Here is a 17,695-nt window from a genome sequence, read left to right as displayed (position 1 = left end):
ACAAAGGAGAAGCATTCAACTCCAGTAACGCCATTCCAGCGATCAAAGCTACCTGGTCAAAGTAAATGGCATCATGAGAGAAGAAAAGTACTTTCAAATTCTGGAGGAAAACTTCATGCAGAAAATCTTGTCCTTGGACAGCATTGAAACTTCCGTGATCTGAAACACAGGTGGTCACGGCGTTGCTGAAAAGAAGAATATTTTGGAGTCCAGACCAGATTCTGTGGAGGAAACTGAAGACCAGAGTGATAAGGAAGAAACTTTCAAATCTCAAAGATTTACAGATCATCATTAGGAGGATCTAAATCCCTGTGGAGGCAGGAAGAAAGACTGTTCGCAATTCTAAGAACTGTTTGATTGAGTTGCGGCTTTGCAATTGATGACTAAGAAAGAGTAAGAATAACTTTGGACATGGAATTTAAAAACAAGAAAAGCACTCAGAGAGCGCAGTACACCGTCAATGCTGCTCAGTCGCATGAGATCTGACAGATAAGTCCTGATAAGTCAGCAGTGATCGATTTGTAGTAGAATCGCAATCGTGATCTTCAGCAGGCAGCTGACATAGTGTAGTTAAAATTTACCCCAACACAATGTAATCCCATCTTTTATAAATTAGTCTTATCATTTTTACCCAGAAGACGCATACAAATCCAATCCAAATTAGCTAAAACTCTCAATTTGTCATGGGCATAAATAGTTTGGGGCTTAATTGTAGGTTTACCTAAGGTAATAAACAGGAAACTGAGTATATATATTATAAAAGCTTCTATAGTTTTGTTCAAATTACAAGGCAGCATTTATAAACTTGAAACTTATTGTAAAGTGCTGTATGGTAAACACAATGTGTTTAATATGAAATTTTACATTTGTTTTGTCTTTGATGTCATGTATTCTTGGTGGTTAATACACAAAAACACAAAAGCAAACAAGACCAAACAAACTCTAACCCTGGGATAAAGCTGCTCTCTAATTTCTTGTCTGTTTTCTGTCGCTGCAGGTGTCTGAATGCTTGCACCTACTGCAAGACGAAGCATGCCAGAGGAGACCTGGCCAGTTATCCCATCGAGGAGCTGGTGGAGAGAGCCAGGCAGTCGTTCCAGGGTGAGCGCTTTATCGTGCACAGTCACAACATGAATCTGAATCATGGCGTTTATATGATATGACAATTAAAAACATGTTTAAAGAGGTATTTAAAGCCAATAAGGCTCACTAAATGCCTGGCAAATATACTGATTAATATGCTTAATTCGGCTGTAGAATTTCAAGTGCTGAATTAGGCAAAGTAGGCGGTTTTCGATTCATTATTTAGTGTCTCTGTCCTTAAATGTGCCTCTTGGTATCAGTTAAGTTCAGTGCCTTGCATGTGTTTGTGTGTCCTATTAAGAGGGGGAGGTTTTAGTAACACATGTTGATGTTTTTGTTCTTGGGTAGAGGGTCCGGCCAGTTGGCTCTAGCTCGATGCCAGAGGAACAGCTGTTGTGCCCTGGCATCTGTTCCTTAAGAGCACATTCCCAGAATCCCCAACTGCACAGCAGGCCGGGGCTCTATTAGAGCCTCAGGCGGGTCAGTCAAGGGCAAGTCTGCACATTGATAACACAAGTGGGCACATATCTCATGGAGGAGCTGCCATTCGGTTTGCAGCTTTTGTATTGCACATTGTACTGGCATACATTATATCTATTAGATCTTTGTATTCCATGAGTATAAACTTACACTAGAAAAATACATTTCATTGCTCTTGCACGTATTAAAAATATTAAAAAATATGGACGTGAACATTATAGATACGTACAATTCTTGGATTTTTTTTGTCCTTTGCCGCTATGGAAGTATAGGTAGAAGTGGAAACAATTCACTCATCATACAAATCATGCAAATCAAGTTTAATTTCTTTGATTATTTATTTTACAAATAAAATGACAAAATGGAATCAACATGCCCCAGAATTCTAGCCTAGCCGCGCTAGACAACCCATGGCAACGAATTTAATTCTCTGCCAGGGTGGGTCTAGTTACCCTCGGTAAGCCTCGAGGTTGGATGCTCCTAAAACTGGCCGACGAATCACCATGAAGTGTAGAGTCAGAAGGCGGGCATAACTAAGTGACGACAGAGGCGCAACGATTCTGACAGAAACAACCGGAAACAACTAGCCTAGCCGCGCTAGACAACCCACGGCAACAAATTTAATTCTCTGCCAGGGTGGACAACAAAAACGACAACAGTCGTTGAGCTCCATTAGCACCGACTCTGAATAATCTTTCTGTTAACATGTCTGTAATATACTTGAGCTTCACCCATTGACTGTATAAATAAGGCTTCACCGAACTACCGCATCCTCTGATTTCCGGCGCTCTAGGAACTCCGTCAGCCTATTCGTTGCGCTGATTGGTTGTATACCTACCCAATAGCTGCAGAGTGATTTGATAGACAACCTTTTAGCCCGCCTCCCTCCCTGTCGAGAGTTCCTAGACCCTTGTGTCTTCAGAGCTGGGTCTAGCGCGGCTAGGCTACCAGAATTCACCAATACCAGAAAAGTATATAGACACATATACTTGACATATTGCACTACTTACATTCTTATATCCTGAACAAACTACTTATTCTTTCCTCTTCTGTGTACAATAATTTGCCAAATATATTTCACCATACTATATGTGTCTTCAGACAGCTTGCTGACAACTTCCCCCTCTACATTTCTATTTAAGTTGCTTTTATTTTCCTCTCAATCACTCTAATTCGTCTCTGTGCTTGTCTTCTATCTGATCCATGTAAACACTGCCTGCAGTTCAGCCGAGGGTCACTGAAGTTTTGTCATGTGACCGTTGGTCACAGATGGCTCATTCAGCGCCCCGAGGAGAGAAGAATTGAATTCATTAATGTAGATGTTTGTGTATTATGCATATTCTTGTTTGTGCAAATGGTTTATTTTTCGTGAAATTATAAATTCCACTTACAGAGTGAAGTTATTTTGATGAAATGCCGTAGTTTTAAACTCAGATTTGGTTAAAAAAAAATTTATGCAACAGCGAAAAAGCTAAAAATCCAACCAGAAAAAATAATATTTTTAAACATATCGTGGCATTCAGAAATGCCAGTAAGTTTAAGAGTCCAGAGGGTGAAACTCTGGTCAAGTGTAGTCTTGATTATTAGGTGTAAGAGGCAAAAAAAAATCTATAAAAACTTTTTATTTTAGCTTGACTGAACTAGCTAGAATAACTCTTAATGTTTAACTCCAAAGTGTTTATTTCTAAAATCACTAAAATGTGCTAATGTGTTGAAAAATGTAAAAAAGTCTCCATGTGAACAATCATGCTGCTTCATTTTACGTTCATTGCCTTCCTCTTCTCCCCCTGAGGATCTTGTACACAATAGTGAATCCACATTTTTTGTTTTCCTTTACACATGGAGCTTTTATAACAATATTCCAGCTTTGTGCGTTTAGTTTTTCATGTGTCCCATTTGATGAATAAGCCAGCAACACCTGACTCGCTCAGCACTGCCAGCAGTTGTTTGGCTGTTGTGCAACTCAATTCATTTAGAACTTCCTACTTTAAAAAAGCGCTTGACAGTCAGCTGATGATATAACTTGTGAATAAAAAGCTTTGTGGCAGTGTGCTCTGAGGATTTATTGGTCCAGAGATCCATGCAGGCACACCAACAGTGTTTTTACGCACACATTAATAGCCGTGTTGCTTTATTGACACAACTTCACAGCTCACTGTTTTGCACATCTCAATGTTTGCAAGATAGAGATGTATTACAACAATCCTACTTGGTGTCATGCAGTTGCACATGTTTGAATAACACAGAATGTTACTTTATGATTACTGCAACTCGACCGTACAAATAGAAAAATATCTTTGCAGGTTTGCTCCTCTGCCAGCACCACCACTGCAGAACCATCTCAATGATTTGAACAAATTTTCATGTTGTTCCGGACGCAGTCTCGGTTTCTGACTAGAATATACCCTTGACAAGGACACGGCTTTCTAAATCCCACCCAGAACCTCTAAAACAGCTGCATCCATGCCACTGCCACAGGGTGGGCAGTCAAGGGCAAACTCACCAGCTGCTTGAGCCTCGGTGTGCGTTTGTATGTTTTTTTACACGTGTGATGTTGGAGAAAGCAGAGTAAAAATACACCTGCACTTGTTTCAGAGAAGTTAGAGAAGCACAAATGCAAACTGATGTTTTGAGACTCTGTGTGGCTTCCTTAAAACAATGCAGGTATGTATTGTGAAAATGCCACTAGCACTTATCCAGATAATCTCAGGTACAGGATTTAAATACATTAAATAATAAAGGAATCAGTCAAGGCAATGGAGCAACATTGCATAGTTGGACTGCAGTGGAAATTAAAGTGTGTGTTAGTTGGAAGTTATTCTGTCACAATGCAGGAAACATGAGTGTGTGAGACAGTTGGGTGTTTTCATGAAGAGAAAAAGGAAGCAGGAGGTTTACTGGCTGGTTTGATTTACAGACAGTTGGAATAAGAGAATAAGAGATGATGTTTCGCTATCTTTATTATGGATATTCAGAATTGAAGGAGTAAATACTGTACTCGCTGTGGCACAGGTTGGTCTTGTACACAATGATACGGATATTCTTCCTGATGCATATTTTCCTCTTGTGTTTTATCCACATGACCGTCCATTTACCAAATAATATAATCTAAAAATGCAAACTCAAAGCCATAGATGCTGTGGACTTGATGATATTTGGTACAGCAGAGGCCTCTTGTGCGAAAGTGAAGTGGCACAGCATTGTCTAATGAAGTTGTATAACTTCCACTGCTAGCCAAATGTAAAGAAACGGGTACCTCTGTTGTTCTTTATGGTACATGCTATTTACACGAAGCAACAATGGGCGAGTTCGAATTCCTAAAGTTTTAAAAAATCGCCAGTTTAGAAATCTCCGTTTTAATAAGCTAAAACACTGTTTGTGTTTGGATAAACAACTCAAACTCCCTGATTCTCGTCCGTCATATTTGATCAGCACAACACAAACAGATAAACACACTCACTGGCGAGTGTGATAAGCTGGTTTCATCTCAGAAATAATTTGGTGTCCGCCCCCTTTGGCCATCTAATATATACTTTGTCTATTTCACATAATATATTTCTCTTTTGTTAGACAAATGGAATCATCCACCACATTTATGAATCAAAGGCTCGCTGTTTCCTCCATCAAATATTTTTCTTAGGTGTGGAATCACATTACGGCGATGCAGCAGCGCCCCTTTTCTCCCCATTCGCCACCTTTTTCTTATCTCAAACAAATTGAGCCTTACAAATAGACCCTGCAATTTGATTTGCTATTTGATGTATTTTGAATGAAAATAAGCTGCGAGCATGAATGCTAATTTTGATTGGCCAGTCAGCCAGCGTTGGGGATATTTGATTGGTTTATCTCAGGCAACTTTGAAAGGATTTATGGGATTTATTCAAATGCGATTTGAGGTAAATAGCTCTCATTCCATGTGGAAAAAAAAACGAGAGAGAGCGTGAGTGCACAGCTTTTAAAATAATCTGAATTATTCAAATATATGAATGTATAATTTTTAACATCAGAGGGGTTTGTTAATGCATGCAGGTAATGGAGGCTGCGGATGTCATCGGAAATGACAAGGCTGTGGGTGGGTGTGACTGCATGGGGGGAGTGAAGGGCTTCGCTTCTGTAGTTCTGTGTGTCACACACGCATGCTGGGAAACTGATTGAGTGTGGGTCGGTCTGTGTGTCAACTGGGAAGTGTGTGTCCTTTAGAAAAAGACAAGAAATCAGGAGCAGAGAAATATTTATAAATACTGTTTTCCATGAGAGGATTTTAAAAGATGAACAGAGGCTTTATTCTCTGAAACCATCGTTCTTTGGTCCTGCTGCCCTCTAACATAGCTGGAAATATGACAATTAATCTAAAACATCAAAACTCTGATATGTCTTCCATCATTGTCCACCTACAGCGGTGGTCCGGCTACAAAGGCATCTCTCAATTTTAGCGAAAATTCTCATGATGGGACACAGATCATTTTAAATTAGAAAAAAAATGACACTAACTAAAATAAATTCTGCCAAATCCTGCCCTCAGTGGTCATGCGATGAGGTGGATGATGTGTAACCAGGCCTGTAATTAAGCGTGAGTGTGTGCGCCTCGGGACCCGCTATGATAAATATTCAGTTCCAGTAGAAAAGAGTCCAACTGTGCATGTGAAGTGCAGTAAAAACTGAACTAACCAGGTCATACAATGTTCCTAAAGGAGATATAATTACATCACCTTTGGAGCTGATCATTTATAGTAAAATTGGATCTATTAGTGATGTTTTTTTGGAGATCGGCTGTACTAAAGGCTGAACCCTGTCTGTCCTGTAAACATGGTGGCCGCCCCAGCAGTCAGGACTTGCCTAGACGGAGAACTCTATTTTTGTTGTGGTCTTCAAACCCCCACTGTGGCTGACGCCTTGTCATTTTAAACTGTCAGTCGGGTGTTTTTGAAACGGCCCTGTCTAAAACAGGATGTGACGCTTCAGAGATACAGACACACTGCCATCATTCCCACATGACACACTACATTAGTGTTTGACATGCGTCTCAGCGATCTCGACACAGCTGGAATTTTGGGCTCTCGCTAGTGCTGGCATAATGAAAACGCACAACTGGAACCTCATATCACCGTTAGTGCTTCTTTCTAGAACTGACAGCTGCTGCTTTTCTCCCTGGTGTAGAATTTCATGAAGCACCAGAATTTGAGCAAAACACGAAAAATGCAGTGTAATGGTTGGATCTCAACCACAGACTGACAACATCATCAAAACATTGGAGTAATCTGGTTAACTTTGTCACAAGTCCTTTATGATGACTTAATGCGTGAAATGTCCACTGATACCATCTGCTTTTTCCTCTCATTTCCACATGACTGCTGGTATCAGTGTTAAACACAGATTTACGCAGAAATGACACTGCTTAGTGTCTCGGCCTGAGCTGGATGACATATGTCAGGTAGCTGCAGATAGACAGATATATGGGCTATCTTGTTGGCGAGCTCCAACATCTGTGACAGGTGTCAGCTTCCCTTTACCTCTGCTGCTGCAGCTTCGTCACACACAGACAGACAAGGCTGCCAAAGTTTTCCAGGAATGATCCTTTATGGGTGAGTGGTTAATGCAGGATGGGTGCAGGGCTGCACCATATTTCCTTTCAGCATCGACGCTGCGAGGTGCAATAGTCACATCGTAGGAGGCAAATCAACTCATGCAACATCATGCTATATGACTGTTTGCTGTTGGATGCATAGAGGAATCTTGCATTGTTTTCATTTTCCGTGACTTATCTGCAAAAGAAATCTAACGTAACATAATTGACACCACTTCTTAAAGGCACAATTTGCATTTTTCAGCTTCATTTGCAAGGTTGTGACATGCAGGCTCCACAGAAAATAAGCAATGACCAAGAGAGAAACAGTGAAAAGGAAGATTTAATTGCAAAAACAAATGAATGTTGCATTGTTTTTGCAACTAAATCTTCCGTTTCACTGTTTCTGCAGGACGGCAATACTGCGGCTACAGAAAAGTACTTTATCGGCAGCATCTTAAATGACATCCAGAGCTACTGTTGCAGATGCATTTGCTACTGTTGCACCACATTAAAAAAGTGACTTGATATGTTTTAACCTCAAAAAAGACAAAGTTCCAGCTTAGAAATGTAATTTTTAGATGCTAACGCCACGGGTTGGCAACATTATCTGCATACAGCCAAGATGCAGTGGTTAAGTTACACCAGTGCAATGTTTGCAGAACAGTCTTTTTTTCCGTATTATATATGAGTATGTATATAAATGAAATAAAACTGCAATATCATGCAGCAGTTTTGTGGATACATTTAAATAGCACCTTAAATGACAAATTAGGGCCAGTAATTGTCAGTGTGGCAGATAAGAGGCAGTCCGTTAACAAAGAAAAATGAAAGAACAATGTCATTTGACAGATGTGCAGCTTTACATTTTCTTTGGCTGGTAGCATTATTACATATTTTCCCTGCAAATTGGAAGATGCATATGTAAACTATACACTTGGCATTCATTTAGGTAAACGAGATGGAGGTAATAAGATAAGAAGGACTATAGGCTGACGCGCAGAGCACTGAGATATTGATAGAACATTGATCATAGTTGAGTCACCAAAGTGCTTCCTATTGGAAAGGGCGTGTGGAAAACTGCTGAGCGTGCAAGCATGAACACAAATTTCCTGTGTGTGGAAGCAGTCAGATTCATTATCCTCTAGGAGGGCTCTCATGGAGAAGCTAAAAATGGATTTTCTAAATCGCTTCCAGGTCCGTAACTTGCTGATATTTTTCACGCAGGCAGAGGTTTCTGCATGTGGCTCGGGCTGAAGAATGGTTCACTTTTTCATCATGTGTCTGTTGATCGGACAGTAAACTGGAAACAGACGCGGTGACACACATGAGCCAGAGTTCAGACGTGTGTCACCGTTAGCACAGCATGTAGAAGTGATAACAAATCCTCCAGTTCTTGGTTTAATGTGTTGTTAGCCATCATTAGGTATTACTGAGCATGACACTGCAACAGATGTAGAACTCTGTGGATGAAGCTCAACACCAGAAGGATTTTCTTCCTACTTACAGCCCAAATTTTATCGCACATTTTGGTCAGGTTAGTGCTGTGTGTGAGCATCATTTTTTGAAACCAATAAAATCCGGAAAGCTTGTGCATACATCGTAGCTCACATATGAAGCAGATATTTCCCGCTGTGATGGAAACTCAGAGTAATGATTCATTGATCTGGATGAGTGTGATCAATTCAGTGATCATTGTTCCAATATGCTCGATGCAAAGTGAAAACCGAAGTGCAAAGCAGCCAAGAAATAGACAACATGGAGGATATTTACTCTCCTCTTTGGAGTAAATCAGCCGTGTGGAGATTCTTTGGATTTCAGAGAAAATGTGAGTCATTACGAACTTGGTCAGGCTCCTAAAATGGAAGCACAACACTGACCCTTTTTTCTTAGGCTTATGTGTCAGATGTAGCCTAGCTGCGCTAGACCCATGCTCTGAAGACACAAGGGTCTGGGCACGCTCGACAGGGAGGGAGGCGGGCTAAAAGGTTGTCTGTCAAATCACTCTGCAGCAATTGGGTAGGTATACAACCAATCAGCGCAACGAATAGGCTCCTAGAGCGCCGGAAATCAGAGGATGCGGTCAATGGGTGAAGCTCAAGTATATTACAGACATGTTAACAGAAAGATTATTCAGAGTCGGTGCTAATGGAGCTCAACGACTGTTGTCGTTTTTGTTGTCCACCCTGGCAGAGAATTAAATTTGTTGCCGTGGGTTGTCTAGCGCGGCTAGGCTAGTTGTTTCCGGTTGTTTCTGTCAGAATCGTCACGCCTCTGTCGTCACTTAGTTACGCCCGCCTTCTGACTCTACACTTCATGGTGATTGGTCCGGCCAGTTTTAGGAGCATCCAACCTCGAGCCTTATGAAGGGTAACTAGACCCACCCTGGCAGAGAATTAAATTCGTTGCCGTGGGTTGTCTAGCGTGGCTAGGCTATGTCAAATGGCCTTTTCCTCCAAAACCTGAACAACTATGAGCGGTGAGAGTCACCCCTGTAAGGAAATTCCTGCTTTAATGTGTAAAAAAGTGTATGAGTGCCAAAGTCAAGGCTGTAGAATGGTGGGATGACTTTGCTTTTTTTTTTTTTTTTGCCTATTTTATTGGCTTGTGTCAGTGTCATGTGACCTGTAAGTTTCTTCCTCAGTACATATGGGGAAGCATTATTCTCCCCCTGGATAGTGGGGTTTGGGTCCTGCATTTAACCATATTTTGGTTGAGTTTTCAGTTTTGTGTCTGCAATAAAACCTTTTGAGTCAGTTTCGACTCAAAAATGACCTGAAAGTATTTTATCGTCGCCCAAGCTATTGGATTTTCAAATCATGATGAAAGTTGCATTTTACACCACTACTCATCAGGGAGATGTTGAGTACTATTTTTGTCTGTAGCACAATATCTCAGAGTATTGATGAAAATGGAAAATATCATCTTATCTCCAAAAAACAGTGTTTGTTTAACTTGTTTGTGATTCCGGTTTGCTCTGCTGACTGCGGTTATTGTCTGTAGAAAATGAGCACAACCCCAGTGAAGATCAGTTTGAGTTTCCAGCCTCAGCACTTCATTTCAGCCGATGTCTTTCACTCTTCTTCGCTTGTCAAACACAAATGTGATTAATAATGCTAATCATGGCTGCATTAAGTCTATATGTGCCACTTTCAGGGCCCTGCATTGTTCACGCTGCCTCAGTGGCAGAGCTGACTGAGAAAATGGAAGTGAGCCGTTGTTAATGTCATTAGTTCCACCTGTGCTTCGCCTGCTATGAAACCTGATAGTAGAAGATATGAAAAGAAGGTTTATTTTCCATTATTTTATTTGATTATCAAGATAAGACACCAAAGAATCAATAAGATCACAGCTTTGCAGTGAAATAGAGTCCAAAACAGACTGCAAAAGCTGTGAAGATAGTCAATTATTCAGATACAGAATCCAACATAAACCCATACAGATGTTTATGTGTTTGAAAGAACTGGTTTTTGTTGGGAGCATCACATATTTTTACACAGTAGTAAAAGTGTTAGCAGCATAAGAGGGTGCTAACATCTGTTCCACACTGATTATTGAGTACTTTCAAAGTTTTTTGCGGTCACCAAGAATTGAAAAATGTTTGATAAAAAGCTTATTCCCTTGTTGCTTAATCACACAGGAGGAGTTACAGGACAGATACCAACCAACCATCACATTCTGCTTGTACAAGGGCAGCACAATGGAAGGGAATTTAATACTCTTGTTTCCTAAGTATCCATGTTTGTATCAGATGAGCATTAATATATTAAAATAAATGGTTGTTGTGGCTGTAGTTAGTTACAGCTGATCAGTACTTGCGAATACTTCTGTATAATTGCAACCAACACGTCACAGCTGGAAAGAGCCTCCAAAAATTTTTCAAGCTTCATTTTCACAGGGGAATCTAATTTTTTAGACTTATAACAAAAGGTTTTTGGTGGACACACAGCCTATGGTGGTTCTGTCTGTCTTTATTTGATTCTTTCACCCAAACTAGTGCACCATTACAAGTAGATCTGTGATGAAAGTGACAAAGCAACTGGGTCAGCTTTGCCAAAAGCCTTCTGAGGATACTATTGTGAGGCTACATTTTTTTTTTCCAAAATATGAGAACTTCTTGTCCAAGTGACTTCCAACTCCTATTTCTGCAACTGCTACATGAGGAGCACCACACATTTCCACTGTGGTTAAAGCAGCTGCAGCAAGAAGTGCTGTTTTTTTCCCCCTGTTTGTTCAACGCTGCACTCTTCACTCTCCTTAGCTCCTCTCACTAATTGCACATCATCGATTCCTTACCTCGACGTCTGTCGTCGTGTCTCAGTCCCTCCATCTAGAGGTTCAAGTGGACGAGTTGAGGCAACATTTTTCCCTCACCTCAGAGCGTCAGTTTAAAGCAACTGTAATTAGATATGACATTTGTCATAGCTGCATCATCTGTCGACTGTTTTCGTACCGCTGTGTTTTGTGATCTATCAAATGAGCAGAATATGTAAGATTTTTCCTTGTAAAATAGTCATGGCACACAATAGTACTATGCAAATAAAGACTGACTTATATTAATATTGAATATCGTTTACACACATCTGTCCATCCTGCTGTGGATGTGGTTTGTATATCTGCATCATTTATTAGCCTTCATTACGAGGATACACCTGAGCACCATAGAGCCTCCAGGAGCCTCCTTAATCCTAGATATGCATTTTGGGAACTGAAACATTCTTTTTTATGATGCACCGAGATCAATTTCCGGTTCACAGGTTCAAGGATCGAGGAGGAAAATGAGATAATCTTTCAGTCACATTTTACTGAGTTGTCCAATCACAGTTGAGGAGGGCCGGGGCGAATACCACCTGACCAACTGTCTCACTCCAGAGTCTAAACACAACACAACTTTTAGCTAAATTATAAAAACTGCGATGACTTCGTAGTCTATGTTGCTCGTTCCAACAGACAAATGTGAAGTAAATCAGATGAATGATTGCTGAGAAAGTTAAAGAACAGACAGACTCACAGCCGTGGACGTGATGCAGACTGTGTGTGTTGGAGTGTGTCTTTGTTTGCGTCTCAGTTTTACACATCAGTAATCTCTTAGATGCTAAAGATAAAGAGCACAGTTAATGTCTTCTTGTGTCTCAAACCAAATTAAGCTTCTTTTCGTCCCTTTGCCCCCAAAGATCAACTGCTGTTGTCCTTCATTTGTGTCTCAGCCTCTGTATTCTGGTTTGACCTCTTTTAATGCTCTGCCTGGGCCGGACAAAAAGACAACAGAGGGTGGTGTGTGTGTGTGTGTGTGTGTGTGTGTGTGTGTGTGTGTGTGTGTGTGTGTGTGTGTGTGTGTGTGTGTGTGTGTGTGTGTGTGTGTGTGTGTGTGTGTGTGTGTGTGTGTGTGTGTGTGTGTGTGTGCGTGTGCGTGTGTGTGTGTGTGTACATGTGTGTGCACGTCTTGTCCTGTGATTTAGTGCCAAGCTGGCAGCCAAGAGCCGTGAATAGGAGGCCCTTTCACACAAAGAGAGCACACACACACACGCACACGAACACAGTCATTGCCAGACTGCAGGCCACCAACCGCACACCTGGCATGCTGCTATTATGTCACCAGTGTGTTGTGTGCTCGTGTGTGTGTGTAAGTCCAGCAGACACCATCTGCTCTGTCCTCTGTGAACTTGTGTCCACACCTCTCCTCTGCCTGTCCCACCTCGAAATGTAGTAAAACCTCTGACAGCTACTGTACTTTGTGCTCCTACTGCAATGCTATATTGTGTTACTGCTAAACAAGCAATACACATAAAGTTGTACACAGTTTTATCTCAGTTTATGACTGTAATGTTAGTTCTGCAGCATTATACTACCAGTGTAATAGAGATACATCAACGAATAATAACTATAAATTCAACTCAATAATTTATACTATGGCGTTAATGTTGAAGTTTTTCTCTCTGTTGTATTGTACTAGAATTAAGTAGCTGCAGTTCTGAGAAAGCAGTGCCATGAAGAAATTGAAATAGCTGAAGCAGAGCAACAGATGAAGGTGCTGTTTTTGTTGCTGGAAACGAAAACATGTTTTAGAGTTATTTTAGTTTCTCTCCCCCTGAAATATCTTCCTTCCCTTTTCTCACTTCTCCTTCCTTTCCTGATATGTTGTCTTCTCCTCGTGGCCCCTCTGCTCCATCTGCTTTTTCGTTTTCTGTTCTCTCACCTAAAGGCTCCACTGTATTTTAGCTGCAGTGTGGGGGAGGGGAGAGCACTTCCTGTTTCAGTCAATAGGTGGCAGTAGGACTCTTAGATTCAGGCTGAGCCATGTGCTCGGCCGTGTTATTGTCTGGAGTCTCTGAGAGTCGGCTGTTAAAATGTTTAACTGCTGTAAGTCCTCTGACTCACATTTGGCTTTTAGTTCTTCCTCCCGAAACATGTGTTGCGTTTGTGTGTCTGTGTGTTTGTGAGTCTGTGTTTGTGTCATTGTGTGTGTATGTTTCCCAAGCTGTTAAACACACTCCTGCTCTCTTGTTTACATACCAACTTCCTCCTTGTTACCCCAAGCGAGTCACAAATGATAAGGAATAAATGGCACCCTGTTCTTTGTTATTGCAGCCTTGCAAATATTTGTGATGATTACTCACTCAAATAAGCAATCTAAACAGTTATTATTTCATTTTATTTTCCGCTTTCATGTGTTTCATTCGTAAAGTGCTGTGGGAGAAGAAAATACTACACTTTAATTGCATCATTTTACATCATGGTAAAATGTGACTCACGTAGTTTTATTTCTTAGTCTTAAGCTGCAGTTTTTCTCTATTTACAACATTTTTGCTGTTTTTTTCCCCCAATAATTTCTTTCCTTCCTGCTAGTTGCTCTTATCTGTTTTTCTTCATCATCCTCCACTTATTGGCTGTCAGAATTCAAGTAGTCAATCTAATTGAATATTTTCCAAATGTATTTCTCCCTCAAGAACAGTTTTTACCACATTAGCATGTCTGTAAGGTGTTTTTTTTTTTTACCAGCTAGAAGACACACCATGAGCTAAATAAGTGGGCATTTCCTCTTTTAATCTGCATTGGACCGATGATGGTCTTAGAAATTACACAAAACTTGCACGACAAAGTCTCCTCCAAGGCAGGTGTATGTCTATAAAGTGGTTCTGAAAATTCAAATCATGTCCACATTAAAAAAATATGTTTTCTTAGCTGTAATTGGAAGAACATTTCAAATCTCTACATCTCTGTTCCACTTGGATTTGACTATCTAGCTGTACTTTTGTTTCCGTGGTACAAATTGTCAAATCTGCTCAATCAGTAGTGAACGTTAACTGAAAACTACTTTTTAAAATTATTTTTGTGACCAGGTATTGCATATAAATAAGTATTCTTTTTTTTTTCTTGCATTATTGTGGCATGCAGCTACATATGGTTCAGAAAATATCACGAGTTTATTTCTTTGTTATCAATTTTGCCGATTCTTAATCAATAACATGAAATAATAGTGACATTTTCAGGTTTTTATATTAAATAGTTCCCCGGATGTTGTTCAAATGGCATCAAATTTTAGACTGGGAAAAAAATCCTGCTGATAGATTGATTTCCACTTCTGTCAGTTTGTCGGCATCATTATTCTAGTTTACAGGTTTTGAGCTGAGTTGTAGGTAAGCTGGTGTGCTTGAGTTTCTGTTAATGGAGTAATAAGCAAGGAGTACATTGGTCAGTGTTACATCCATGGCATTTTAAGGTACAAAGTGATTATTTTTTATTGAAAAACTTCTAAAATATGTAACTTTGACACACAGAAATTAGTTTTTAGAGGTGAAATCCAACACCAGAGAGGAGCTAAACAAAAATTACTCTTATAGTGGCGTTGAGAATGAAGTCCTGAGTCCTGTTTTTCGACATTTCTTACTGAACAAACGGAAGCTTATGTAAAGTGTGAAGTTGTTTGCTAAGCTCCAGATGAGTCATGATATACAAGAACATACACACACCAGAGCAGAGAGAAACAAAGAAAAAGCTACAAGTGGCTCAAGCCCTCGAGTTTGTGAGCTTTGAAGTCTAGACTTGGATCTTGGGAGGCTGGAGAAGGTGAGATTAATTGGGCTGTTTAATCTGCACAGTTCCGTGTTGGAACGCTTTCAGCTCTCTGGCAGTGGCACAAAACAAAAGCCCTTTAGATACCCTCAGGGATTAAAGTTTCTACCATGTGGCATATTTCTGTCATGTGGATTTCCGAGTGGGATGACTGCTTCAGATCAGTGAAAGGTCGATGAGAAAAAGCAGTTGGGTATTAAGTGGCATATAGTTATGCAGCATAATGACTTTGTGAGAGTGTCTGTCATGGTAGTAAACATTCTCCTTTACATCCACTGTGTTTAATGTGCAAATTCTTCAGCTGGAGAGAAGCCTTGCTGCCTACGTTTAACATAATCAAATGCAAAAACAGACTATGGTTCACTCTATGGAGCAACTTGTGACAGATCCGTTGGCGAAATTTCAGCAAACACAAAGAAATCTTCATTTGGACTCGAGTTTGTGGCTTTCTGGTGGATTTTCCATCCTTTAGTTCTGACTTTTGCCTCCACGAGCTTCTCTCTGTTCTTCAGTGTCACTAACTTTGTCTGTCAGTGGTTGGATCTTGATCAGTTGGTGTATTTACATTAAAACCAGCTGCCTGCTGATTGTGAAAGTGACACTGACAAGAACGTCCATCCATTCTCTATACACTGCTTTATCCTCACTAGGGTCGTGGGGGGTGCTGGAGTCTATCCCAGCTGACTCGGGCGAAGGCAGGGGACACCCTGGACAGGTCACCAGTCTGTCACAGGGCTACATATATAGATGAACAATCACATTCACACCTACGGGCAATTTAGATTCACCAATTAACCTCAGCATGTTTTTGGACTGTGGGAAGAAGCCGGAGTGCCCGGAGAAAACCCACGTATGCACAGGAAGAACATGCAAACTCCATGCAGAAAGATCCCAGGCCCACCCCGGGATTTGAACCGGGGATCTTCTTTCTGCAAAGCGAAAGTGCTAACCACTACGCCACACTGACAAGAACAGATTCAGCCAAAACAATTTAATAGTAGAACACAAATCCAAGAAAAGCTACAAGATGTTAAAATGCTCCACTATTACTGAGTAACTGGTCCATTGTTAAAGCCAAAATATTGATTTGTGAAGCCTGAAGTTGACTGATGAGTTCCACAATAGGCTGCTATTAGATTGTGCACCTGCACGACTAATTTACAATAATGTAAAACCTATAATTTGTTGTTGATTGAGGCTGAGGTGTCACGTGTTGTGTAGAATAAATGTAAACACTATGAGCGATGATTTCATCCATTGTTTATATAACAATATCGATTAGTGAAGCTTGAAGTTGACAGATGGGCTCCACAGAAGGTTACTATTACATTATGCACCTGCATAGCTAATATATGATAATTTAATACCTATAATTTGTTGTTAATTAGGTTATATTTTTAGCTTACTTTTACTTCACTTTATTCCAAATACACAACAGAGAGAAATTTCAAGACCGTTTTCAGGAAGCAGCAGAGGACAAGTACTTGGTCTCTTGCTGACCTATCATCCTCAAATGAAACCAACCTGCTGACAGCTCTCCAAAATACCAATGTCAGAATGGAATAACATAAATAAAATGCTCAGAAGCTATTAAAATATATTTAAAAAAACCCACACTTTGTAATTAGCATTTCCTCTGATAAGGCAAATGATAAAGCTTTAATAATCCCAAAAGGAAACTCTTCGCTCAGGAAAAAAACAAAACAACTGACACAACATGAGAAATGCAGTCCCTTAAAAGTAGGAAAGCAGTAAGATGTATGTACGATACATGACTGAAATAGAATGAATGAGCTACAATTAAGGTAGGATAAACAATAAAACTTACTTCTGGTGCTTATACTGAGATATTAAGTAATATCACACATAATAATGAAGTATTGCCCCTCAGAAAAGACGTATTTCACATGAAAATGAAGTTGCACAAACCATAAAGAAGAGTAATGTTGTAAATCACACTGATATTTTTTGTTTTAGCTGTGATTCCTGCTGAAAAGGGGGGATTTATACAGTTTCACGGCCACCTACTCAGCTAATTCAGCTCGTGGAAATGCCACTAATATACGCAGCTTGTACACACAATATCATTCATTAAGCTAAACAGGACACCGAGTTCCAGCTATAAACTACAGAACCACCTGATGAAATGCAGGATACAGCAGTGCATGCTAGTGGAGCAGCAAGCGTTAGCGCCCAGAGCTAGCTGCTGCAGGAATCAGCTGCAGCAACTTTCAAAGCAGCTGAGCACCGATATACGATAAAACATAGAGTGAAGGCGAGGATAAACGTAACACGCAAAAAGACGTGCGAAATGTAAAATCTTGCAACAGACGATATATTTACTACATTTTTAAATTTAAGCGTTTTGTTAATAGACAGTTTTATTTCAATTTGATCTGTATGATAGCCTGACATGCCCTCCACACACTTTACATGCATGTGTGCTTAACACAGGCATCACCGTTAATTGGTTAATCTACCTGTAATTAATCTGAA

The 17,695-nt window shown here is 40.2% G+C and overlaps 1 protein-coding gene across 1 annotated transcript in view; it reads left to right on the top strand.

Moving 5' to 3' along the window:
- Positions 1-17,695, top strand: part of cdkal1 (CDK5 regulatory subunit associated protein 1-like 1) — a 280,453-nt gene that overhangs the window by 115,359 nt on the left and 147,399 nt on the right. Inside the window, exon 8 of the mRNA XM_022193047.2 lies at positions 998-1,101. Within this exon, the coding sequence (XP_022048739.2) occupies positions 998-1,101 (104 nt within the window). The remainder of the gene's footprint in view (positions 1-997; positions 1,102-17,695) is intronic.

The sequence above is a fragment of the Acanthochromis polyacanthus genome, chromosome 12 (genome assembly GCF_021347895.1).
Source record: "Acanthochromis polyacanthus isolate Apoly-LR-REF ecotype Palm Island chromosome 12, KAUST_Apoly_ChrSc, whole genome shotgun sequence".
Classification (NCBI taxonomy): Eukaryota; Metazoa; Chordata; class Actinopteri; family Pomacentridae; genus Acanthochromis; species Acanthochromis polyacanthus.
Note: the sequence above shows the minus strand (reverse complement) of the source record. Positions and strands in the feature narration are given on the sequence as shown.